Consider the following 26,634-nt stretch of genomic DNA (forward strand, 5'->3'; position numbering starts at 1 on the left):
CGCAATAAACCCATGCGAAGCGTCGTACTTGGAAAAAAATATGATATTTTGTTTTTATTTACAATGGACTGTTATGAACCTTTTTGTTAATCATTGTAAATGAAACATTCCAAACTTATGATGTTTTGCTCTCTATTACAATAAAAGATCGCAATTATTTGTATATCATCATCTGAAGAGGAGTCAATTGATATTGGAATGCTGGCCTATCTTTGAAATAGAAGTGATTACTGGATGATCGATAGATTTATTTTCTTATTTCTAATTTCTTTTTATGAAAATGATCATTGACTCATTTACTCTTTTCTTCTTCAAACTCTCTCCCTCGATTTTGTGGCATCCACGGTAAATTTTTAAATTATCCAAATTTATCATATTTTACTTTTGATTTACGACATGGTAGCTTTCTATTTTTGATTGCCATGGATGATCCAAAATTTAAAATCCCAAATTTTTGGTTTTTTGTTATTATGTAACGTCGAAACATATGTATACCAACGTGATTTTGAGAAAAAAAAAAAGAATAATTTTCTTCACAGAAGAAAAATACTTGAGATCAATTTTCTCTTTAACAATTTCAAATAATAACTAGAGACTTAGAAAGTTACATTTATGTTAGGAAAGACGAAAATTTGTATTTTCATGCTAATACATTATCAAACTTTTGATTTTAAAAATAAAATAATTGGGTTAGCAATCACTTGGAATGAAAAATAAAAGTGCACGATTTATCATTTTTTGGATAAATATCAAATATAACGAATAGTTCTAGCTGAAATATTCAAAATTATATTTTACTGTCATGAAAGATTATGGATTGATCGAGCCAGCAATTGCTTGGAATGGAAAACGAAATCGCATAATTTTATGTTATTGATAACCATCAAACACGACGAATAGTTCTAGCTGAATTATTCAAAAAATATATCTTACTATTATGAAAGATTATGGATTTCTACATTTAATGTTTATTTTTATTTTTATTAGTTCTCCATCGGATGTTCCCGGTGAAAACGTCCGAGGAAGACGAGTCGCCGCCGATCAGTTTCCGACGAGGCTCTTCCTCCATTTCCAGTTTCGCCCCGGCGTTGTTTCCGATCGATGGATTCGGTTGCAAGATTTGGAGCTCCGGTTATGGAAACCTTCGTTTACCCTCGCTTTTGCATGGCGCCGAACAAGGAAACAAATCCGAGACTCCGCGAAACGATACTGTTGCTCCTCAAAGGTGAAGTCTTTCTGTATTTTGGTCTCTTCCGCATCCTGCCTCGCTTAGAATCGAACCGGCAGTGAATGCTCGACCTTATTCGAGCGTTTTTCTCTTTCTGGGTATGAATCGTACGACGAATTGGTGAGTTTGGTTTGCGTAGAATTGGTTAATTGTCACGTACGTGAACTGGGTCGGTGATCTTGCTCGTTACGTGTTATCTAGAAGCGATGTTTTTCGCGAGAATTTTATTGATGAAGAATAGTTGAGTAGCGATTGCAATTCGCGCCGGTGCTGTTAAATTTGGGAAGCGTCTACATTGGGTTTTACGTGGCTCGTTGTCTTTGCAATTCGCGCTAGAAAGGACGCGATTTGTGGGATTAATCTTGTGTGAGTCGCATTGTCGCGTGTCACATTCGAGGACTTTCTTGTGTCGGAATCCATCGCGCGTGAAAACTAAGTGGAGGTGATTTCGTGAGCTGAATTTGCCGCAGGAAGTCGGTTGAGAATGGGAGAACGGGGGCCGAGCCTTGAAGGATTGAAAATAGTTGGAGGTTGTATCACTTTGAGAACTCGAGATGAGCATGAAGATGACATCTGGCGCATGCTTTGACGAAGACAGATGGCATTCGAAGTGTGGCATCCTGACTTTCTCTACCTGGAAAGTGAGATTGGGTCGAGCTTGCCTCCTGTGAGAAGATGTAATTGCATACTAACCTTGATAAGAGCTGTTAGTAAGCACTTCTAGAGTTCGAGGGTGTTTCGAATTCTTTAAATACTCATTAGTCTAGAACTCTGGTTTGAATCAAATGGGTTAGGCACTTCAGTTATTTTCAGCAAAAAGCTCATAGTAACTGCCTCAGTTTCAGCTTGCTTTATGTTTCATGGTGTTGGTGACAGCTTGAAAGGCCATTATTATATGTTTTTCTCTTTCATACTTCCTGTATCTATGCTTGATTTTAGGGAGATTAAAATAGTCCCAACCAATCTCAAGGTTTTCTATCATATGCATCGTGCATGTTGAATCTGGTAGTATCTAGGCCTCTTATTTGGTAAATACACCGAGTGTCATCTGTAGGTGAAAAAGGTTATTAGCAGCAAGCAAAGATGCTTTGCTTGGTATTATTTTTTTTTTTAAATTATGGTGTGGCAAAAACATGTTCTCACTCCTGAAACCGAATGTATAAAGTGCTCTGTGCGTATCATTAATTTCATTTTGCAGAAAAGACAAGGTGCATCTTTGAATTGCAACTCAAAATGGTTTTTCTTTGAAGTCGTGAGGCTCAACTTTTTGGCAGGACAGTAACTATCAAATCCATATGTAATTAATGCTATTAAAAGCCATATCAGGCAAGGATAGAAGGTATTTAGCACCAAGGTTGTTTATTTGTACTGCCTCGGTGATTTGTATTCAGATGACCCTTGATATCAGGCAGGAAAAATAGAAAACTAGCAACAAACGGTAGTGTGCTTTGATTACGAAAAGTTATATATGGGTCTAGTTATTAATTTGCTGAATTTAGCCTTCTGGTGTTTGTTGGATCACAAAGAAATTTTCCCCAATTATTGAAAGAAACCTCTTGACAGAAGTGAGATTTGTCCTGCGACGGTGAGAATTGATCAAGATCGTTCCAATTGGTTGCTGAATTTTCTTCTGTATCAGAGCATTTGCATGTATTTCTGTCTATCAGATCTTCCTTGAATTTCCTTCAGATGGGAAAGTGCTGAAATTTCAAATCTCTTTTGTTCCTTTGTCTTCTTTTTTGTCATCACCTACCATTTTCTATTTTTCAGATGTTTGAAGAGCCCTAGCTTGAACTTTTTCTCAACAAATCCATGATCTTGTGTTTTTCTTTTCTTTTCTGAATATTTTCTGGATTTTTTTTTTTTTTTTTTTGGGTATTATGAACGGCTCCACTGAGGCTGTATAAGTGAGCTTAGAATGCTGAAAATCTGAAATTTGATATATAGTTCATCTGCTGCTGAATCGAATTTTGCTGTTGACAAGACTTTTGAAGGGATTGTCTCAGTGCTGCCAATTAGAGTGTTTTAATCATATGTAACGCATTATTTTAATTTTTTTCAACGGTATAAACGTTGACTCAATCTACCACTATTTTTCTGACTTAATTTTCTTTTAAAGCATCGTTTAGCTAAATGCGTCCGTTTTTCATCATTTTATTGCAAATTCTCCTGGAAGATCTCCCCCAGTTTTTGCTGGATTTTGTCAGAGAGTTTTCTTTTTCTGGGTTTCTTTTGTTATAAAATGAAGACTGTAAATGATTGCTCTTCTATTTGAAAGTGTTTTTGAAGTATTCTGCTCAGAAAAGTTTTCAATACTGAAAACTGTCTGTGATTCTTTTTCAGAAGCTGAAATCTGGAAGTTGTTACATGGATCAATTGCCTTCGCCTTTGTCTTCGACATCCCCCTCCTCCCCCTCCTCCTCCTCCTCCTCCTCCTCTCCACCTAAGGCGCATTCATTGTCAATTGGCTTGGAAATCTGGATGATCTCTGAGCAAAGGATTCAAGAGATACTATCTGCAATTCAACCGACTCCATTGTCTGAGGAAAAAAGACAGCGGGTTATTGAGCATGTTCAGAGAATTATCAGAGGACATTATGGGACTGAGGTGAATATTCTTTGACATATCCCTTGTATGCTTCAATGAATATCTTTAGCGGGATGAGGTTTTCTTCTTTGACATATACCTTGTTTGAATCCTTAGTCCACTAATATTCAAAGCAACACAAGGGCTGTCCTGATGGAGCTTGATCTGCCAGAACTGGCATTGCACAATTTTTTTTTTTTTTGTGGACTATTCAATTACACTCGAATGTCAATGTTGTTATCTGCAGGTAGAATTTATACTGGCTGCAGGGTTATGGTATAATGGTTAATGAATTATGTCACCTAGTGTCGTCATTGAAGTTTGTTAAATGATTGTTTGAGAATTACAAAGCTCGCCGATTCTTATTATTAATATGTAATATCTGCGGGATGATCTGGATACAGCTTGGAAATTCTGATACAGAATGTCTTCTTTGTCGTACATACGTTATAGTTTGAGTCATTTCTTTTGAGATGTCTGTCTCTCAAAGGATGTACATGTAGGACCTTTTATTTATTTATTTATTTTTTCAAAGATAACCTATAAGCTTATTTGAGGATTGATGAAATCTGGTTTCTTTTAATATTAGAAGAATAACAGGTTTTTTCTCCATGGGTGAAATTTCACAGGTCTTTGCATTTGGTTCTGTGCCTTTGGGAACGTATATCCCTGATGGAGATATTGATTTGACAATCCTTTGCTATAATGATGAGGAAGAAGCTTTTGCCGTAGAGATTTGCAAATTTCTGGAAAATAGACGGAGGGATCCAGACTTCCAAATAAAGGACATCCTTTACATTAATGCTCAGGTTAATCTATACTTTCTTTTCGATTATCTTAAAAATGATGAGCTGTTCCATTTATCATCTTTGAGATACATGTCCTTTCTTTCAGTGTGTTGCTGCTTTTTTCACCTATTGCTATTTTGGGTGCTTCATAGTTTGAGCTTTGGTACATAGACCAATGAATATTTGATTGCTGAGTCAGTAATTTTTTATCTATTTATGACGGATTAAATCTCAACATTGATTCTTGTGGGTATTGTTTTCTTGTCATGTTCTGAATTTTGCTTTCTGATCAATCAATCTATGTCCAAATTTTGGATTCAATATGTCAAACTGGTATCTTGGTTTCCCAGTGGACTATTTGCTTGCAGCCATTACCGTTCACATTGCATATCAATGAGGTTTAAAGATGATCCTAACTGTATTGAATATCTTTATTTGTTAGATCCAAATGCAAATACTTTGGCTTGATGCCCTCATGGCCCTGTGATCAAGGAGTTAAGTCGTGACTTTGAGCATCCTAGTTGATTATAGCATGCCAAATAAGAAACATGTGTGGCTGTGATGAGCCAAGATTGTCGTCATTAAAGTAAAGAACTTTATAGATGTAAATACAGGCCAATGCTAGTGTGGCTGTGGGAAATGCTTAGCCACAGAAACTACAAATGATCATCATGTCATCTAGACGGATTTGGAGTTGTTAATGCGGTTGTAAAAAGCGACAGTATGAACTCATGGTTAGGCCACTATGAGTTTATTACCTCAAAGTAAGTCTTTGATGGTAGGTTTCTTCAACCTCGAATGCATAAGAAGCACAAGTACTAGTATCCAGATCAGGATCAAAGGTTGTTACGATCATTTGACCTAAACTTTCCAAATAATCCAAATCTCAAATAGGTTACACATTTGTTAATTTCTGTTTCCATTCTAATTAATAAAGCGATTGATTGATATCCGCCTAGCCTCCAATACTTCTAGGTGATTTTATTTCCATTCAATTTCATCTTATTTAGGTTGAAATTCATATATTTTGAGATTCCTGGTTTGAAAATAAATTGTAGTTAAAGTTCCCATTGTAAAGTGGAAAAAGGCCTTCAAATGAATATTCATTTTGTGCTTTCATCTTAAAAAAGTCTGGATACTTCCCAATTATTCGTCTTTATATATATTCCTTTTGAAATTTCGAGGATCTTACTACCTGTAATCCAATATTGACTTATCTTTCATTTAACCCTATCTGCTTGTGGGGTGTTCTTTGAATTTCAAAAACCTTGATAATGGTTGATGGTGCTAGAGTTGGCAAGCTAGCTTGGGATTGCAATGGAGGCCTCTTTGGCCTATGAAAAAGAGGCCAAGACCCTTAAGCTTGAGACATTGCTCCCTTCTTCAAGAGTATTTGAACTTGTATATTTTTCTGGTGCCTCAATGGCTCCGACATATTCTAATTTATGCATTAATGTCAACTTCCACGCACATGTCGTCATACCAAATCTGTCTTGACTATCTATGACATCCCAAATTTGTTTATATGCAATTTGACTGATCTAACCCTTTTTGATTTGATTGACATAGGGAGAGGTTGGCTTAGTTATATTTCAACTCTGTTGGTACAAGTGGGTTGATTAAATTGGATTATTAGCTTTTTATCGTAGTCGAACCCGGTCAATTTAATCACGGTTTTTGAAACATGAACAATACCAGCCACTACCTGTGAAAAATCCAAATTCTGGCTCTCATATGGATGCTGTAAGTTTGGGGAAAGCTCCTATTATTGAGAAAATCGTAGTTGCTGTTCTTACAACCCTCCCCTTGGTAACATACTAAGAACTTGATGAAGAAGGACGAATCTCTTTAATACCCGAGTTGTGCTCAACTGGGCATTTGGGAGCTTTGTACACAGACAACTGTAGCATAGGAGAAGCAGGAATTTCATTAGTGCTTGATGATCACCTCCTTCCAAGTTGTAGTATGGCTACCTCCCCACTCTCTTCAAAATCATATGTAGAGTTCAATGGGGGAGACTAAAAGGAGAAAGATCGTGAGAAGGGTTGGCATATGTTTCACTTTGAGGGTTTAATTTTTTAATTGAATAGGACTGGATGGTGGACCTTTAAAGCATAATTCATATCTTAATGGATGCCCATAACCATGTGAGCTATTGTAGTTTGCCTAAAAAACAAGAATTTTGGTAGCTCTAGTGGCTTGCACACTCAATTTTAAGGCTTGATCTTGTCCATCTTTCTTATTAAAGGGGCATGGCAATTATTTTGTTATCAAAACTAAAAGATTGATTGATAACGGCTAAGTTATTTATGCCACATCATCCTGTGCAATTAATTGTAGCTATTAAGTAGGAAAGTAAGTCATTCGTTTTCTATCTAGAACTTCTGTGGGCTCTGCCTCACTTTGTTTCATGTGATGCAGTCGAAAAGAAGTTACAGAAGATTGTTGAGGGATCTAGATCTTTGGTTTTTTTCATTCGTATTGTTATCATCCTGTCCTGATTCTATATAGTCTTCTGATGTTCTACTTTTATTTTTTTGTTTCTCTCTATTTTTGTCCACGTACTTTCCTGATGTACTTGATTTTTTCTACTAATGAAACCCTTTATTTTTCTATAAAAAAAAGGAAAAGTCCCACCTCAAAATGTCTATTCTAGTTCACATTAGCAAACTATATGTAATGATCTTTGTCATATATTGGTTCCGTTAGCTAAAATTGTTGGATCAAGGGAAACCGACAGATGTTACGGATCTGATACAATTTGCCCAATGTGGTTTTGGAACGTTGTATGCTTTTTACTTTTGCTTTTACCTATACTTTTACCTTTGGTGGTTTTACCAACTCACAACTATTTACTTATTGAGATCTAAGGTCATTTAAAACCATGTAGATTTTTCCACACTATTTTTTGGAAATTAATAACATAAATTATTTTTGTCTTGGTGGATAAGTCGCTGAGTACTTATCGATTCGTTAGAGGTCCCTGTGAATGGATCCTACCGATTAGTGATTTGAGTGCTTGTACCTACAATTTTAAAATTAGGCTATATCTATTACTTTTTTTTTTTTTCCAAATTAGAAAAGGTGTCAATTAAAGATAATTCCAAATTGCGTACTGGATTTTTTTCTTGGAAAAATATTATGAGAATGGTGATGGGGCAATCAGACAAGTAGAATTAACCTGTGGTGAAGTGGCCAGTGACTAGTGAATGGGGTGGTTCGCTGTCCTATCGGTGGTGATGGTGACAAAGTGCCCTCGGGGGCAGATATAAGGAAGAGCATATCAGATGGTGTTGGTGATTCATTTTAATGGTAATGGAGGTCAGCTTGTTTGTTTCAGAGGCTGGTGGCAGATGGTGGTCTGCTAAACAATTGCGAGCATGGGGATGCCATTAGGTGGTGAAGTAATTGCAGATTGATTTAAATGAAAGTGATAATTGGTCATAAATCAGAAACTCCAGAAGCAAAAACAAGAAAATAATAGGTTTTCTTTAATTCAACTTTTTCATAACGAAACCTGTCCATTACTGCCAAATAACTGGATAAATTACAGTCATAGAAAGCTACATCTAGTCCTTTTACCTGTATGTTGTCTTTGTACTTCAGTATCATCATCATGGACTTGACCCTTAATTTGACTGTGTGCTGTATAGTCTTTGATGGCATGTTGACTCTACTGTCGAGGATAGATCAGCTATTGAGTCCGATATGGTATAGGGTTTACCGTGACAGCACATTGGCTTGCTCTTCGTTGGCCATAATGAGGAGAAGTCGTATTTTGTGTTGCGGTGGCTAAATTAGTGCTTTTAGAATATCGTTACTTGGCCTAATCAATCTAATTTCACAGCTGTCTGATTGTCAAGAGATGCCCGAGAATCAGGAATTAGAATTAATAGTTTAATATGGGATCCACCTGTCTTTTTCAATTCTTCTTCTTTATCTAGTTAAGGAGCTGACTGATTAGGAAATTGTGAACATTGATTACAATGTCGGAGTGATTTGAAGTAGGATTCTCTCCTTTCCTAGTGATACGAATATTGTGGTCCCTTGTTATACTGAATAGAATGACTTACAAGCTGGTACACTTACATATTGTTATTTGTTGCCAGATTAGGCAAGTTATTGTTATAAAGCTAAATAAGAGCAAGTTAGCAGAACAGACAATTAATTTCTCATGCAGATTTGGGGCCATAGCATGTCTATTGTAGAAATTAATCTGTTATGGACATCCCTTTCTTTTGTGTAGTTACTGATGGGTCAAGTAAAAGACTACTATTGGAAACGTACTAGGAAATTGTTTTGCGGGAGAATCACAGTAGCATAATACCTGGAGGAAAGTATTAGGAAATTGAAAACCGTTGTAGGAACATATTTTTTGCTCCTTTTATAGGTTCATTTGTGAAAGCTTTGATTTAAATCATATTGATGCGGATAATCAGATAAGTTATAATTCCCAAGTTCCAGAATCTAGGGTGGCAAGTTCAGTGAACCTCTCAAATTTGGAGTTTTCCTTAGCACATGCAGCTTTCCACTTTGCTATCCTGGTAGAAATGGTCAAATCTGTTCTCATAGATGTAAGATATGTTGTATGGATGATGATTATAATGGACAAGCTGTACTCTCCATAATTTTATCAGAGTAAGCATGAAGTGTTTTAAATCTTCAGTTCCTTCTTTGCTGACCAAACTTCTTTCATCATTCTGTGAAATGCAAAGTAGTACTTCCCTTAAGTGAATGAAACTCAGATTATCTAGTTTGAACTTGATGTTCGGTTTCTTGTGGCAGGTAAAGATCGTAAAATTCTGTATGGAGAGCATAGCAGTGGATATAACTTTCAACCAGCATGCTGGGCTGAGTACTCTTTGCTTTCTGGAGCAGGTATTATCTAAAATTTAGCTGAAAATATAGGTATTGTGTGGGGAAAAGTATTTTATGCATTGGTCACATGGCTGATGTCGTGTGACCGACCAATCGCATTGCTCGCATATATATGCTTGTCATCCTACGCAGAACTTTAATTTTGGAATCAATAACTTTGATTGACTTGTTAACCGTCAGATGAGATACTTTCTCCTATTGGGATTTTAAGACGATTCCCAGTAACTTATGGTGGCCCTAACAAAGACGGTTAAGTTAATGTGATCTTGATTATGTGTTTCTGATGAGTGTGATGCTTCCAGGTTGATGAACTAATGGGGAAAGATCATCTTTTCAAACGAAGTGTTATCTTGATCAAAGCCTGGTGTTTCTATGAGAGCCGAATTCTTGGTGCTCACCATGGCCTAATTTCAGCATATGGGTTGGAAATGATGGTCTTGTACATCATCAATCGCTTCCATTCATCTTTGAATGGTCCTTTAGGGGTGTGTATTCTTTGTTTGAAGAATCCTTGATGCATGCAAAAGCAGGAGGCATTGATTTGAATTACTGTGTATAGGTATTATACAGGTTTCTGGACTACTACAGCACATTCAACTGGGACACTTTCTGTGTGAGTGTATATGGTCCTATTGCAGTAAGTTCGCTCCCAATACTTGAACGTAAGTGGCAGTGGATTATCCACATGTTTCTCATTTGCTCTTATCTCATTTGCATCTAGAAGCAGATAAGAGCAAATGCCTTCTCTTTGCATCCACTCTTCCTGAATAACCTTCTCTGTGCTTTTCACAGAAGAGCTGCCAGAGAATGATGGTAGTACTCTACTTCTTGGTAAGGAATTTTTCAGAAACTGCAAGGCAATGTTTTCTGGCCCAACTAATGCACTCGAGACAAGAGCTCCGGGATTTCCTGTTAAGCACCTAAATATTCTGGATCCTTTGAAGGACAACAACAATCTAGGGCGTAGTGTGAATAAAGGTAGTTACTATTTTGCCAACCCATCCTACCTTTTCTCTCAGTTTTAGATGAGTAAAGTAATAGCTCTAAGCCGTAGGCTTCCCTGAAGGAGATGAAAAACATAAATCGGATACCCATGCTTTTATAAGCTGCCATTGCCATGCATGACAATGAGGGGGTATTCTATGCTGTGAGAATCTAAGACTTAGATATATTTATCACTATTATTGTCATCAAAGAAATTGACAATACAGATTGTTGTGTCACTGTCTTACTTTTTGAGTTGCCATGAACAACAATGAGCAAGTTTTTGATATCGTGAGACTGCAAGACTATTGGATGTTAATCTGGCTAGAGTTGCCAGTGTTTAATTTTTCTCACATTGCTAGTGTTCTGGATCTTGACCTTCTCGACATACCACTTCTTTCACCTATTAGATAATCCCAAAGGTCCAATCCTTTTACAGTAAGAGCATAGATTCTTCCATCATAACAGCGATGAACTTTTTCTGATATATATTCATTCAGAACATAACTACTTTCTATGTCTATGCTTGATGAGACCAAATATTGATGATTGGAAGGGCATCACATCTTGGTTCTTTAATGGTGAGCTGTTTCCTGAGATTATTTGCTTAGTCTGTTGATAATGACTTTATGAATATGTCCAGCCAATTTCTATCGGATGAGATGGGCACTTGCTTATGGGGCCCAAAAGCTTGGTGAGATTCTCATGCTACCTGGAGAGAGATTGCTCGAAGGGATAGAGAGTTTCTTTCAGAATACTCTGGATAGAAATGGAAGAGGGGTGAGGCCAGACCTAGAACTTCCAGTTTCTGCATTTGGCACTGGGAATGTTGAAGTAGCTGATCTGGCTGGAGATTTTCCGAGTTACTATAACAATTTAGTTTGTAGTCAGTGGCATTACGAGTGCAACTTATTTGCAGATGAGCTGAATACTCCACTATCATCCCAAGTTCAGAACAACAGTACATTGGATGCGCTACAGCGATTCCCAAGTCGCAATCGAGCTTCACTCTTTCGAAAAGGCACAGATGTTTTCTTCCCAAAGCCTCTCAACTGCTATGAAAGTACTCATGGGCTATCTGCTGCCCTGTTGGAGACTGAAGAAAACGTAAACAAACGTGCGAAGAATCCTCCTAACCGTGCAACAGGTCCTGTCAACCACCGTGCTATGGTAATTATCTAATTCCCCGAGACTTCAATTTTATGGTGAATTAGATTACTGGTCTCTAGCTCTTTGAGTAACATGCAGTGAGGACTTGAAGTTTCATTTTCAATAGATGAGCTTCTCTGCATATTGATTCAGTGGGAACCTTTGATGTTGGTATCCATCCACACTCAAACGGCATTTGATTTACGAAATACCATATCATCTTATAGCTAGATTTGCTCCTACAAGAGGTCCGAAATTTACAAAGAGCAATGATTACCTATTTTTGGACTTGTTTCTCTGGACTTAATGTGTGAAGAAATAAGGAACCAAGTTTAGGCAATTTCAAAGAAAGAGAGAGAATCATAGTTAAATTCTTAAGGGCGATGTCCTGGACATGTTGAGTGTTTCGTTTGGTGATTATAAATACAAATATAGGTTGGGTGTTGTATTTGTGATAATCAAAGGTCTTGTTCGACCTACGCATAATCTATTCTTCCTATATTTGTAAAGCAGTGGAATGATTAGGAAAGCAATGCTTAACTGAATTATTTGAGAATGCAGAGCCATCGGTTTGACAGAAGAATGCGGCAACGGACTAGGCCGATGAGTCCCAGATCTACTGTCCAGGATTCAGAAGCAAAAACAACTGAGATGGAAAATAGGGATCAGTTTCTGGTGATGGATGGGGTTGAAAATTGTCTGAACTCTACAGCAATTCAGATGGAAAATGAAGACGCCAGGGAAACTGAGAACTGTCTCGATCTTTCACTCGAGGCTTTCCCGCTTCTTCCCTGCCATGAGAAGTCGACGCCAGATACCTTTAGGTTTGGTACTTACGAGTGCCCTGGACTGGGTCAGTCAGGTCATTTCGCTGGGGAGTCATCAAGGAGTGTGCCAATGACGGATGTTAAGGAGCAGCCAGATTCATCACTGGAGAGCACGTAGGGCCTTCCTTTTCTCTGTACGAGTTTACTGAAGTAATGAAATATCAAAAGTTGATGGTATAATTCCTGCGTTAAAACTGTTTGCACAGGACTCTGACTGAAGTTGTCCAGTGCGGCGATGAGGACTTTCCGCCACTGCCCCGGTGATGGATTGTTGAGCATATAGGTGATATGAGACGTTTGCTGAACAAAGGGAGTTCTATATCTTGAGCCTGAACTTAACTTTATTTACCTATCTCATGCCCGGTTCTGATTTAGACAACCGGATCTAGTTCTTTTCTTTTTCTCCAAAGACATGAACAAACCATCTTAGGAATGAGCCGAGCTGCAAATGCTGCAAATGGCGTGCGGATGTTTTGTGCTCCCAACAAATTATTGGCGAGTGGAGGATAATTGTCTGAGAAACTTTTTTTACTTGGTGATGAACTTGAGACAATTTGTTTCTGGTTTCTGCGACTGGCCTTTATTGGAACTAATGATGCTATCTAATATTGTGCCCAAATTGTTCACTGACTAGTTTAGTGATCAACTGCATGTTGTTTACGAAAATAATACACTTACCAGAACCAAGCAATGCATCTTTTGCCATCCTAGAAATTCTTGAACCCTTTTTTCTCGTGTTTCTGTGGCAAGATTTTTTTATTTTTCTAGAAACTAGTACAATAGATACGACGAATTTGAGAAAGGTAGAATTAAATTCACACATGGAACGGTTTTTCTCTGCATTTCCCAAGGTTATACAATGAATAACCAAAAGCTGAAACTTTGGCCAGTTCTCTCATATAAATCAACACCTTATAACATCATTCTTTGAGAGTTTCAAATGAGCTGCAGAACCGTAATCAAGTAGTACCGCCCCAATGCAAAACCACACCTATGGGTGGTGAACTAGATCTCCCAATGAGATACCGTATTAGGCGTGAATTTATACATGTGGCAATCATGTGCGTCGACTCGAGAACTGAACGACGATACTGCATCATCTGCAACTTGTTCGTGCTGTGAAACCAAAGTATATTAGAGACCAGGGAAAAGTGAAAAAGACCAATAGCTGGTTTATTGCTTCATAATGACAGTAGATATTGTTTCACACTAAGAACGCCCTTCGCACACCCTTACCTGCCACAAATCTCGAACAGAGACACCAGTGCTGGATTCAAGCCCAATTGCTTCCCAATTAGCAGTGACGGTTGCAGCTTTTGAGCATCGGTTCCACAGGGCAACAACCAAGTTGTGTCCCGACAATGGTCCTGCCCAAACCTGATGTCCAGTTTCACCAATAATTATCTTGTGGATAGCAAGATGCTTTATGGAATTGCATTCAAAAGTTTTATCGAGAGACTCTTTAACTGACAATTTCCCAAGTGCAGGGCACTCTGAACATAAAAGTCTATGTTGGCATTTGTTTCCAAAGAAACATACAATGCAGACATGATTAAATCCCAATGTCCAGCTAGAGTGGCTGTGTTAAGGGTAACCTCTGTGACCTTGCCTTTAAGTGATTGAACTCGATGGTTGCATTATATTTCAGGGGGAACCCAACTTTGGCTATGTTCATGTCGGGTTACCCCACAAATAGAACTCTCAAATGCATGTCTAGACTCTTAACAATCTTGCTATAAGATGGTGTGGTATTACCTGCTTGCAACCATCTGTACCAGAAGAGTGAACCCTCCTTCCCTGGACACCAAGTGAATCTGTGACAAGAAAAGATTGTTATTTTACAAGCCACATAGAGGATTAACAGTAAATTGTGTACTTAGACTAGAGATTCGGTATAGATTATATTATCATTTACAAACACCTCTTCCTCAAATCATGTGATGTGGGGCAGAAAAGTGGGGTCAATCCCAAGTTTTACCTTGGTTTACGGCAATGACTTCTGCATTGCTTAAAAGCTCTAATGTTTCTGCAGTCATGTTTCTCACATCGCAACCAATTAAAAGAGGGGCCTGCACAATAAAGCTGCAGTATATAATAACTAGAAAATCAAAATATCCATATTAGAACTTCGGTGTTTTTTGGAACAAAATTTTGCCATGCTATTGCATGGATAATCTGATTCTCTGATTCCTAAGGATTCCTAGGCAGAAGTTCTTTGGCGTTGATGCCATGAGTTAAGCAAGACTCATGAGGATAAATAAGGAGGCAACGTATATTGGCCTAATGAAGTTGCGGTGGTTGAACCGTGCAGACCTGACTAAACATCCTCTGTAGACTTGCTTCATAGTGAAGCAGAGAAGTAACTTCACTTGCAGAATGACTCCACAAATGATTTAATTACCCTATAACCCAGAAGTGATTATACGAAAACAAGAAATTGTAGAGAAACCTTCATTAGAGCCCAGATGCTAAAATGAGCACGGTATTCCTGGTAAGTCATTCCTCCATTGCCAACTTCGAGCATATCAGGATCTGCTCGAGAAGATAAAAGCTGAGAACTAAAGATCACGATATATTCATATAATCAAGTGTGTATGCGAAGCATGTCCAGTATGATGAATTATACCATTCCATCCACCAGGTCCTGCATAGGCTGCCCACTTATTATTCAAATCTGCAATAGTGGTCATACTGGAAAATGGAGGAGACACTTAATCAGCAACTTTCATGAGCTACAATTTGTGCACCAGAAGTATAGTGGATTCTGATGCTGGCAAACAAATGATTCGCTCTCTTACTTTTGAATAATGCATCTGGATAGAGGATGCTCCAGACAGTACAAGACAAAAGAACAAGAACTTCACATTAGATGCTCTGTTGCACTAAATGCAATGCCATTGTCACTGTTTTGATTAGTTCATAGAGGTACCCTAGAATCTTCTAAGGAAAATGACTGCCTTCATTAAAAATGACGCAGCACCTGACATCCAGACACTATCCAGAAGGATAAGGTTATGCTCAAAATCACTAATGACACCCAAATTTCTCATGCATACCTCACAGGGCATTTGCTAGTGCTTCCGCTTTGTCTAGAATGATTTATGTGATGTTATGCTTGACTTGCCACTCCAAAGTCAAATTATCTGCTCCTATGAGTTAAAATATATTGGCAGCCATTACTGTCTCTCCTTGGTCTCATCACAGGAAACACTCATGAATCAATGTAGAAAGCTTATCTGCCTAATAAGCTTATGAAGTGACAGACAGTTCTCACTTTTAATTCCTTTCACCTTAAAACCAGAATTACAGGACTAAATCCCCATTGCATTGATGATGTAGTGAGAGCCTACCTTACCCAAGAGTCATTTATGTCATCTGTTGTGCGCCAACTGTTCCCAACTTTGCCTGCCCATAAGGCAGGATCATCAACACCCCTGCCCAACCAAGAACAAATTAATTTTTCTGCATGCTGGAGAAACACTAAGATACTAGCACAGCCAGACTAAAGCTTTACCATTCACAGAGGGAGTAGAAAATCGTCCTTCCCGTTGCATTTAGAGCATCACGCATTGGTGGATATCTTGAAAGTAGTTTAAGTCAATTTCAAGGCACTCAAAAATTAGATTCTGAGAGAGAGAGGGGGGGAGAGAGAGGGAGAGAGGGTTGAATGAGAGAAACCTTTCTTCTGGTTTGATTCCCAGATTGTAACAGTTGTCATACTTCAAATAATCCACACCCTGACAATACAACATAAGCAAGAAAAGGAGTTTATGACTACAGAAGTAACTAGAACTATTTTGAAAGAATGATCTATATTGGACCGTTGATAAGAAAAAGAAAACTAACAGAAGTGGGAAATATGAGCACACATAAAAACGAAATTGAAGCCAGTTCTCTCAAATTTCTAATTTATTTCTAAAGTGAATAGGATATGAAAGACCATTATTACAAGAGGAAATAAAAGCATTTGCAAGTATTACCATAAATGCTGCGGTTAATTTAAAAGAATCACTTCAAAGGTGCTTATGTCAGGGATTTACAGAGTACGGGTCAGACTTTGAATGACTTTATAAACCAATCAGCAATAAGGTGACAGAAACTCACCCAAGAAGCAAAGAGCTCTGCATCCTCTTTTTCATGGTACAATGATCCAGGTCGAACTTGACAAGTAAAAATCCTTCAAGAGCATTATGTGAGTTAGTGAAAACAGAGACGTCAAAGAGCAGTCACTCAACCTAAAAGCCTTCATGCTATGAAGATAATGCCGCTATATTAAATGTCATCCTACCCAGCATCAGAATAAATACCGAGCTTGAGGCCTTTGTCATGTACATAATCAGCAAGCGCTTTAATCCCTGATGGGAAAGTTTTTGGATCAGGGACCAGTTGACCCTACAAAACGAAGGAACAATATGAGGAGGTTTATTTAATTCTGTTTATAACACACTGAGGTCACAAATATAGATAAACAAAGAGAATTTCCATTAAGGTGAATCAATGGGCCACTTCAGCTAGCTTGATCATATCAAATTTCTTGAGAAAGTAAATTTTTTGAATGGACTGAAATTTGCCTTCTCCTCCTCCATCTTACTTGAAGGATCAAAGTTATAGAGAAATATTGCAAAAGTTAGGCAAAGCATATTCAACATTTAGACTATTGCAAGCTCATTAACCAAAAAGAAACTAGCAGATGCCCAAAAAACCTAATGGTAATATAAAAGATTTAAAAGAGTATGCGAAGCACAAGATTAGGATCACCTTCTTGTTAGGTCCTGCAGTTAATGATTGCTCTTAATGAATCTCATAAAAAGAACCCCTCTTTAATGTAAGATGAATCAATTTGTCAAATTACCAGAAGTAGAAGTTTGGAGGCAAAACCAATCTCAAGGCCCATAAAGAAGGAACAAAATGCGATCTTGATGAGCTAAAACTTTTTGTAGAAATTCATAGCATGTAAACAAAACAAGATTTTAGTAGATTTCCGAGGTTGGCAGTATGCTGTGAAGGATAAATTTCTGTTAGTAGAAGATAAATCAGAATTACCTCCGGATTTCGCTCTGCAGCGGACCAGCAATCATCTAAAGGAAAAATAGATGCTCTAGTTACGTATAAACCAAAAGAAGATCCTTTGATTGCATATTCTGGGAAAATAGTGGAATAGTACCTATATTAACATATACATAGCCTAAAGCAGCCAACCCCGTTGAAATGAGTGCATCAGCTGTTCATAGTAAACAAACTATTAGTATATATTCATTAAGTGTTCATTGAAGAGATAGACTTTATTACTGAAAATACTATCTTACAAGACTTAATCTTTGTCATATCCCCTTTTTGGGACAAGTTAGTGTCGTTGTGCACAACACACTTGATGTGGATATTAGCGAGACAGCAATGCATCCTTATAATTTTAAATACCAGGCATCGATTGTGCTGAGGATTGTCCATAATTTAGGCATGCACTGTGTAGCATAATCACTTGACATGATCTTGCTAATTCACTACCCTACTTCAAGAAGCACATTCATGCATCGCTCATCAATTCCAGGAAAAGGATGAAACTAATACAGGAACTGGTCGATATTTCCCAAAGAGGGGGAAGAAGTACCTGTTTCTTTGATTACAGTTTCATTGATATTGCAGGCAAAGAAGTTCCAGCTATTCCATCTGCTCAGATCAGATGAAAGTTACATATAGATACCATGAAGCGGTCGAGGATTGACACAATGGCATTTCATGTCTGACACATGAAAGAACTCATTGAAACAGACATCTAAATCAGAGTCAACTAAGTAGAAGAACCAACATAACCCATAATAATAACTATAAGTCCCAGGACACAGAAACAAAAACTCTGCCCACTCTATGAAAATCTTATGTCCACGTCAAAATCCAGAGCACACTGCATGCAATCCCCTCCTTTTCTTTGCTGATCAAAACTCATTTTCCCCAACATCTCTCCTTTTTTATGCCACTGCCGATAGCAACACAACCAAAGACATGCAAAAGACTTTTGATCTGCCATATCACTAACACACCTATCAAATTCAAGAACAGAACCATCTAACGCCCGAAAATCATCAAAGAACGAAGCTTTGAAGAAGGAGAACCCGACCCCATTTGCGGAGTCTCAGCCAAGCCATTGTCCAGTTGAAAAATTCCGTTTTTTGAAGCCTCGAAAATGCGACTGAACGTGCTGCTAAAACAGGGTTTCCCGTTTCTTGGCGATAGGCGCACCACCATTTCGGCGGAAGCCGCATTCAAAGCCCAAATTAACACAGAAAACAGAAGGATTCGTGGTGAAAAAATGCGATTTTGCGCCATCTTTAGGCTCCCCAGAGCTCTGCGATATGGAAGTAGGAGGAAGAAGAAGAAGAAGGATGAATGAAGAAGAAGCAAAGAATATGCTTTGCACAGAGTCGCGAGGCTGAAGAAGATGACAGAGAGCAGACACGTGCTGTACCTTACCTTCAAAAGAAGCAGCCCAAAGAACAAAAACAGCATGTTCTATATTTTTTCTGAATCGGTTTCCAAAAATGTACGTTTGTTTTCAAAAAAGGATGTCCATCTTGAGAAGAATCCTGAGAATCCTGAGAATCCTTATTCGATTATCCTCGTTTTCCGACAGGATCTCGAGAAGATTAAGGATGAATTTGCCATGATTTAAGAACATAATATCGTCGATGGGCCTTTATTTTTCTTCCCCCAAAGTTCAATATGATTTCTTGTTGTTTTTTGTTCAAATTGGTCAATATACTTTACAAAAAATTGCTAACGTGAACTTTTGTGTTAGAAAAGATGCTGACACGGAATCATGGATAAAAGGATTTTTTTTTCTTTTTTTGCATTTTTCAAAGTGATCTCTTTATTGACTGAAAAAAATTTGCTCTTTCCTTCCCCACAATTTTTATTTTTAGCTTCCACACGCCATGATTGATGGCAATAACGATTGTGTCATTGACGACCACTGCGTGATGGTCTTAATCCTCAAGCGACCCCATGGCAGTGAATTTGTGGCTGCCGGATTTGAGATCACCCTACAAATGTGATTCTCTTCTTTGGCCTAATCAATCCGCTTAAATTCGCTTAAGTCTTATCTAGAACGTTAAATTTTACGTAGCAATTCTAACATTCTTTTGTTGCTCACTACTCATGTTTTAAAACCCACTGTAGCAATGAGAAGTGGGGGCATACACGCTTTGCATATATCACTATTCATGTTTCGAAAACCTTTTGTGCGTCACACTTTGCACGCATATGTCACTTATTTATTTTGGTCATTAAGATGGTTTTCATTCATCAACCTTAAGTTTAAACATATATCATAGAAGTTTCAAAATAAATAAGAACCTATAGGGTTTGAGGGGGGGTGAGGGGCCCATTAGAAGTAAAGACCTTTTTTTTTTTGGGTTTTGGCGATCCAATTTGCCATTTAATTCGCTTCATCGTTGCACTAAATTAGATTGAGATCCAAAAAATAAAGAACAGAAGCCTCATTTGAGACTAGGCCTCATTGAAAAGCACACTTGCATCCCATCTTGGCTGATCTGTGCTCAACACCTCCCTTGTTAGATCAAAGGCTGCGTTTGGTAGTCCGGATTTGAGTCCGAATAGGATAATTTGTTATCCTATCCGATGTTTGGGAATGTCCACCGGATCGGACAAACCTGGATATATCCGGATAAAACGCCGGATAAAAAATCCAGGGGAGGGGGTGGGATAAGCCCGGATTGGATAAGATTTTTTTTTTAATGAAAAAAGAACTTAACAAAAAGAGAAGATATTACTTGCCATTTTCAATGGCGGCCACTGCGGAGGTGGCCATAATTCCTAGATCTAGAGTTTTTCCATGGCCTTTAATTAATTGAATTTTCTATTTTTTAATTTTTTAATTTAAATGAATATCATATTTATTTTTTCATTTTATCCTGAAGTGCACTAAACACTTGATAAGATTAGATATGTTTGCCTTTATTATCCAAAAGGATTTAATATCCTACTTTATCTTATCCTATCTTGATTATAATCTAGATGACCAAATGTAGCCAAAGTGATTTACTTCCAGGTTCGGACCCTCCTTAGATCGTGGTCGATGATGGGTTAGGGTTTCAAAAGAGTAGTCATCTTAGCTTGAAGTGCAAATGAACTTCTTCCATGGTCAGAGCCTATGGCTAGTAATGCAAAAGCCTTAGCGACTGGGGAAAGGAGCTGCCATTCAGCATTGGGGGAAAGGACTCGCCATTCACATAGGGCTCTGTCAAGTCTTTTTTTAACATAATTAATCATCTCCTTCCCTTTTATTTGCTCATATACATATACATCCTTTACTTTTTATATGGGATACTTACACAAATAGTCCATAGAACTTATAATTTGTTCACCTCTATAACTGCTCCAATGTTCTGAGTAATTCTGTTGATAGCTTCTTCAAATATCCACTCAATATGCGCCAAAAAACAGCAAGAACCGAGGATATATAGGTGGGGGGTGCAATAGGAGATGATTAACAATGCCATCTGATGCAACGGTGAATGCGAACAGCCCAGGTTCTAGTTGTGTGCAAGTAATATGATCTGCTTTCCATGCCTTCCTCATGGTACTGAGAAAGGCTTGAAAATTAACACCGGGATTACTATGGAGCCGACCAAACAGAGAAATAGGGCATTCAGTCAATTTTTCCATCGAAAACAGTGGTTTTTCTACCGACCGCAGCGCTTACACAGGGCAGCCACATGCCTTTCGGAATCATTTCACCCTCCATGCCTACTTCACAAACTTAGTTCATCTAAAAAGATTAGTTCATCTAAAAAGATGGTAAATACTCATCCCCGGGTACCCATCGGAATTACTAGTCAAACCCATCTTAGCATTCATGCAGCCTCTGTAAACAATAGCTCCAGGGACCCTAAACCTCGCTGACTTGCTATTTCGCCCCTTCCAATACAGAAAACAACAGAGTTTAAAGTCAGGCAAGTGCTATATAGAAGCTACTGGAGACTATAAACCTCACTGATTGCACATTCTCCCAATTCTGTGCAGATACGGGGAAAGCCAAAAAAAGGAAGGGGGGTGGTTTGAAAAGTCAACAAATGAAGCAAAACAAGAACAGTAAAAGCTTCGTCTCTTTTAAGAAGAGAGGGTGAAGACCGAGAGCTCAGTGGGAAAGAAGGGAAGGATAAAGAAGAAAATTTTTTGCACGCTCACGACTCGTGCAACTTGCCAAGCTGACTCAATTCCATTTTACAATACCGATAAGTGTTTGCGCCCTTCGTTCACTCAATTTCGTTTTATTTTGGAATGATCACATCTCTTTACATATGAATCGATCAACTCAAAACCTTTTGGATTCGATGTATATGGATACTAGGTATGGAATCTCTATGCGTCTTACCTGCATCTACGCACCTGCGGTCTATCAAGTCCGTCAACATTTCTGGATTGAGCTTCGACAGATTGCCTTGTCTAACAAATTACCCCGGGTTTGTGCCGGTGATTTCAATGAAGTCCTCTACTACTGGGAGAAAGTAGGTAAACGACTAGCCAACCAGCGCAGAATGCAATCTTTTAGAGATGTTTTACATGACTGCTCACTCATGAATATGGATAGCAAGGTTGCGCATTTACTTGGATGAATAATCGCGAAGGTGATGAATTGGTGAAAGAAAGATTGGACCGAGTGCTGTGTACTATGGATTGGCGACTCGCTTTTCCATAAGCTGAGATTATTGCTTTACGTGCAACGGGTGATATTGCTAGTATGAGTACCTAGAGGGGGTGAATAGGTATATAAAGAATTTTTTTTCTCAAGCAATTGCACAATACTAGACAGTTGGATGAAACGATAATCAAAGTAAGGCGAGAGAAGAGAAAATTGAACACGCGGTTTATAGTGGTTCGGCTTATATCAAGCCTACGTCCACTCTTCTTCACCGATGCCTATTGGCTGGATTCCACTATGAACAAGAGAGAGGTTACAAAGCACATGCTTTGCCTTGATTTCACGGTGTAGATGTTCTACCACACCTCCTCAAGATTTCTCACAAATATAGACTCTCTCTTTCGTATACAAGTATTCGCTCAAAGGATTTGTCTAAACAAAAAGGAGCTTCAGACTTTGGAATTCTTCTATCGCGCACACCTTGAACAACTAAGATAGTCTTCCTCATATACTCCTTTATGCCATCATACCCGTTGGCACTTACTAAAGGAATTCCTCCAATCTACCCGTTGGACGGAATCAATTAGGAAGATTGTCCAAGTTATAAATGGAACGTGTTGATAGCTCATCAATCATGTTCGCCCATACAATCAGAATCTCGGTTTCCATAAGCAAAACCTTCCAATAATATTTAGGCAATCACCGGATCTTCAATTATCGAATCAATCTTCGATCAATCAAAGGACTCCGTTTATGTCTTCTCCAGCCATGAGATCTTCTCCAGTTGATAAGGTTAAATCCTCAACGAAACATCCAGTTCTAGATAACCTTTCTTCAACGGATTAGAGACTGTCAATGAAGATAGACTTTGAGTCTTGAGTCTGGCTGTCCCAAGGTCTTCAGACTTTAAATAGCAGAGTCTCGCAAGTCTTCGACTAGATCGATAGAAACGATTTGTCAACTTCAAAACACTTCAAGAAGATTTCTCCAACAATCTCCCCCTTTTTGATGGTGACAAAACTTTCCCGCGAGATTTGGATATCTTTGACCCGCAAAACATTTCTTAAACACATATGTATATCTTATAGAGGTAAATGTCTTAATGAGAATAACACTAGAATCTGCAACCACAGAAAATAGGTTAGTCCAAGTATATGATGAAACCATCCATAAGATATCAATATTAGTTAATAGAAGTAGTCAAGTCCAAGTCTAGTTCAGTTCTCATCCAGACACAAACCAAAGTCAAACAGATTCAAACCACAAAACAATCCAACAAAAACAATTAAAAGTTGAATGAAAGGTTTTTTTTTTTTGATCAAATCTTGCATCTCTCCCCTTTTTTGTCATCATTAAAAAGGATGAGATGAAGTTAAGATTGCTTGGGAACGCGGACAAGCTGGAAATCTTCCATAGATCGAACGATGCCTTCCAGCCTTTTAAAGTCTTCCTTTAGCCTGTGCAATCTCCTCACTCTTGGCATTGGCCTGATTCAACGAGAGAGGGCTTGCATTTTATCATTCAATGAACATGAAGAAGCTTGACCTTCATTCTTCAAGCTTTGAACTTCGCATCCCAAGGCATAAATCGACCTCGCATCTCCAAAAGAATATCCATGATTCTCGCGAAAATCTGCTCCATTATCGGTTTGAGTACTTGCTTCGGCTCGATTTGATGGAGTAAATGCAGATGATGGTAGATTAGCATAATCTTGCAGGTTTGGCGATGAAACTTCATGACCTTCTTCTAGAAATTGAGATGCATAAACATCCTCTGGGTCTGCTGGTGAGCGACTGATTCCTTCACTTGCATCGGGACATGAAGACTTCACTCATTTCTCCCGATCTCCCCCCGTTTCCATGCCTACGGGTGGAGAAGAGTGTTCTTCGGGTTCTCCTTCTTCTCTTCTTTCTTCTTGAGTCTTTCCTCCTCTGTTTCTTTTTCAGCTTCTATTTCTTCTTCTTCCTTCTCCTCTCGCTTCTTTCGTCATTTGCTCCGATTCTTTCGTGGAACAGACAACTTAAATTCTTCAAAGCCAATGCAGAGATGGTGATGTCTTCCTCATCATCTTCATCCTCAACAAGGAGAGCTCTTCTTCTCTTGGATGGAGCAACCATGGGCTCCTTCCCTTTTCTTTTAGCTGCAGAAGATATTTGATGAGATTTTGTAGGAGTCTTCTCCTTGAATTTCTCCAACTCCTTGCTCAGTTCCTTTAGACGCATTTTGGTCACCATTTTCAGACCTACCACCATATGATCGCATGGTCGAACACAAAAGATTTGTGGAGGCTGAATATTCGAGATGTCCGAATAACTTCGTAACAAGGCTTGGGTAAGGGAGTTGACCTCTGTCATTCATCATTGCTCTATACATGTGAAACATCACAGTGTGAGGGAGAGAAAACCTTTTTCCAAAGAGAATGGCATACATCAACTTGGCTTCTGAACTTGAAACATCAGTCTTGGAAGTCGATTTCGGTCGGAGACAATTAATCACAATCTTGTGAAGCAAGATGTTAAATGCACCCATCCTTAAGTAGGTGATCTTTTCATCTGTTCTCCTATCCTTCACCAGTTCAAGAGTGGCCCGAGCAATGGAAACTTTGATTGGCTGATATCTTCCTCTTTCGACTTCTAACACATCCGCCAAAGCATATTCATATCCACAACATAATCTTGGTCTTTAACGCTAAACGAGAATCTATTCGCATCCAAAAGCTTAGATTTGAATAGAAATATGCGTTAATTCAAGATAGGCATCTGTAGAGTTAGAGCAGAATTTTTCAAGTTGAAGATAATGAACTTTTCCCTCAAGTTCATATTCACAAAGCATCCAGGAAAATCAAAATCTACACTCCTAGGGTTTATCACCCCACGCTTCAGCAATTTCGAGTACTGAGATCCTTTTGCTCCTTTGATCCGAACAAATCTCCCATTTTTCCTTGGTTATCAACCGCAACACCCATTTTCGGTTGGAATTGACTGTACAATTTATCATCATCATTCCCATCTACGAGATTATTTGGCCACGAGGATCACTTGGGATATTTGCAAGGGTTTCCTCACCACTCTTTTCGAGCAATTCCCAAAGTTTCCATTTTTTTCGAAAGATATATTCGTTCCCATGTCCTTTGTCTTTAAGAAAATCATCAATGTAGTTCAAAGGAGTACGAATTCCTTTTAGGGCACGATATAACGATAAATATAAGCGGGCTTTTGAACTCTTACGAGTCTGCATCCTCGATGATTTCTTCCTATTGTTGATGATCAACGCCTTGAGGACTAGATGGAGGAGAATGACGCTGTTGAGAATGTTGTGGGCTCGCTTGCGATCCGGGAGTCACTTCATCTTCGGTGAGATCGAAGTGCGTAGGCCCCTCACTCATCCGCCGTGGTCCCCTACTTGCAATTCTCGAAGACTTTCTTGAAGATGACATCTTTATCGAGTTTTGGAAGATTCCTTGCTTGACTTTCCCAGGAAAGATGACAACTTTTGAGGATTAAACGAAGAAGACAAACGGGAATGGAGGATTGATGTTTTCTAGGGTTTTTGAGAGAAAAGTGAAGAGGAATCGACAGTTCAAGATTGGTTAAAAGAGGGATAAACGAACCGTCATAAAGGAAATAAAAATATGCCTTTTCAAAATAACTGTCTTTTTCCGCAAAAATAGCCATTTCAAAAATAACTTCCTTTTTGAAAATGAAACGATGCAATATTTTCGTCAATTAAATATAGTAACAATTTAAACACAGTCTGACAATCGTACCTTTTCAAGATGAGATTCAAGAGAGAAAGACTTACAATCTGACGGACGTACCAAGACTGTCTTTCAGATAAAGTCTTGTAAGTCTTAGTCTGAAAGTCTTTAGACTTTGATATCCTCATACCTCAAAATGTTGAGTCCTGGAGTGTATAGACTTAAATTGATTTTTTTCCAAAGGCTTTGTGAATATATCCGCCGTTGATTCTTTGAGTCAACAAATTGAATTGAAACATCTCCATTTTGAACATAGTCTCTTATAAAATGATGTCGAATCTCTATATGCTTTGCTCTTGAGTGGAGAATTGGATTTTTGGTGAGGTTGATAGCGCTGGTGTTGTCGCAATTAATCTCTCGTGCATGAGTCTTCAATTTCAAAGTCTCTTAGCTATTGTTTTATCCATAGAATTTGCGAACAGCAGCTTCCTGGGCTACATACTCTGCTTCGTTGTTGAAAGAGACACGGTGCTTTGTTTCCTTGAAAACCAAGACACCGTCCTACTTCCAAGCAACTAACAAGTTCCCGAAGTGCTCTTTCTATCAACTCGCAACCGGCCGATCTCGCGTCTCGAATATCCCGAGAAGATTAAAGTCTCCCTTCTTAGGATACCAAAGACCAATGCTTGATGATGAAGCAACGTATTTAATGATGCGTTTAGCAAAGACTGAGATGGGATTCTCTAGGATCCGATTGAAACCTAGCACGAGATGCAAACACTCAACAAGATGTGGGTCTAGAAGCGGTAAGATAAAGGAGTGAACCAATGATGCTCCTG

At 38.5% G+C, this 26,634-nt stretch overlaps 2 protein-coding genes across 10 annotated transcripts; one reads left to right on the forward strand and one right to left on the reverse strand.

Annotated features, from left to right (window-relative positions):
- Positions 1-868: 868 nt before the first annotated feature.
- LOC104420995 lies at positions 869-13,046 on the forward strand. Of its 6 annotated transcripts, none has more exons than XM_010032795.3 (11): positions 1,080-1,348; positions 1,699-1,905; positions 3,572-3,835; positions 4,444-4,623; positions 9,388-9,480; positions 9,783-9,965; positions 10,040-10,142; positions 10,273-10,458; positions 11,108-11,634; positions 12,175-12,554; positions 12,647-13,046. In XM_010032795.3, exons 3-11 carry the CDS (start codon positions 3,596-3,598, stop codon positions 12,702-12,704), a joined length of 1,950 nt encoding a protein of 649 aa, XP_010031097.1. In that variant the 5' UTR covers positions 1,080-1,348; positions 1,699-1,905; positions 3,572-3,595; the 3' UTR covers positions 12,705-13,046. The 6 variants fall into 6 exon arrangements, with proteins under 6 accessions (XP_010031096.3, XP_010031097.1, XP_010031095.1 ...); XM_010032796.3 differs by having other exon boundaries at positions 1,090-1,225; XM_010032794.3 differs by lacking the exon at positions 1,699-1,905 and having other exon boundaries at positions 869-1,225.
- A 187-nt stretch (positions 13,047-13,233) lies between these two features.
- On the reverse strand, positions 13,234-19,039 carry LOC104420997 (alpha-galactosidase 3). 4 transcript variants are annotated; one of them, XM_039303336.1, is made up of 16 exons: positions 18,556-18,896; positions 18,049-18,107; positions 17,747-17,949; positions 17,605-17,661; positions 17,484-17,518; positions 16,729-16,832; positions 16,545-16,617; positions 16,119-16,177; positions 15,955-16,020; positions 15,791-15,874; positions 15,067-15,131; positions 14,890-14,972; positions 14,419-14,509; positions 14,196-14,254; positions 13,677-13,817; positions 13,234-13,556 (listed from the first exon to the last, which is right to left on the reverse strand). In XM_039303336.1, exons 3-16 carry the CDS (start codon positions 17,886-17,888, stop codon positions 13,446-13,448), a joined length of 1,170 nt encoding a protein of 389 aa, XP_039159270.1. In that variant the 5' UTR covers positions 17,889-17,949; positions 18,049-18,107; positions 18,556-18,896; the 3' UTR covers positions 13,234-13,445. The 4 variants fall into 4 exon arrangements, with proteins under 4 accessions (XP_039159270.1, XP_039159271.1, XP_039159268.1 ...); XM_039303337.1 differs by lacking the exon at positions 18,556-18,896 and adding an exon at positions 18,909-19,039 and having other exon boundaries at positions 17,747-18,107; XM_039303334.1 differs by lacking the exon at positions 17,747-17,949 and having other exon boundaries at positions 18,556-18,897.
- Positions 19,040-26,634: the final 7,595 nt, after the last annotated feature.

The sequence above is a fragment of the Eucalyptus grandis genome, chromosome 10, assembly GCF_016545825.1.
Source record: "Eucalyptus grandis isolate ANBG69807.140 chromosome 10, ASM1654582v1, whole genome shotgun sequence".
NCBI classification, from domain to species: Eukaryota; Viridiplantae; Streptophyta; class Magnoliopsida; order Myrtales; family Myrtaceae; genus Eucalyptus; species Eucalyptus grandis.

Bases quoted from the DNA above. Each gene is read 5' to 3' on its own strand.
- LOC104420997 (XM_039303334.1), bottom strand. From the start codon at position 18,764: ATGGCGCAAAATCGCATTTTTTCACCACGAATCCTTCTGTTTTCTGTG. The intron at 17,519-17,604 runs GTACTATTCCAC...TTTTTCCTTTAG, and splicing joins CTATGTATATGTTAATATAG to ATGATTGCTGGTCCGCTGCA. The intron at 15,132-15,790 runs GTAGGCTCTCAC...TCCATTTTCCAG, and splicing joins ATAAATGACTCTTGGGTAAG to TATGACCACTATTGCAGATT.
- LOC104420995 (XM_010032794.3), top strand. From the start codon at position 938: ATGAAAGATTATGGATTTCTACATTTAATGTTTATTTTTATTTTTATT. The intron at 4,624-9,387 runs GTTAATCTATAC...TTCTTGTGGCAG, and splicing joins TCCTTTACATTAATGCTCAG to GTAAAGATCGTAAAATTCTG. The intron at 12,555-12,646 runs GTAGGGCCTTCC...CTGTTTGCACAG, and splicing joins GATTCATCACTGGAGAGCAC to GACTCTGACTGAAGTTGTCC.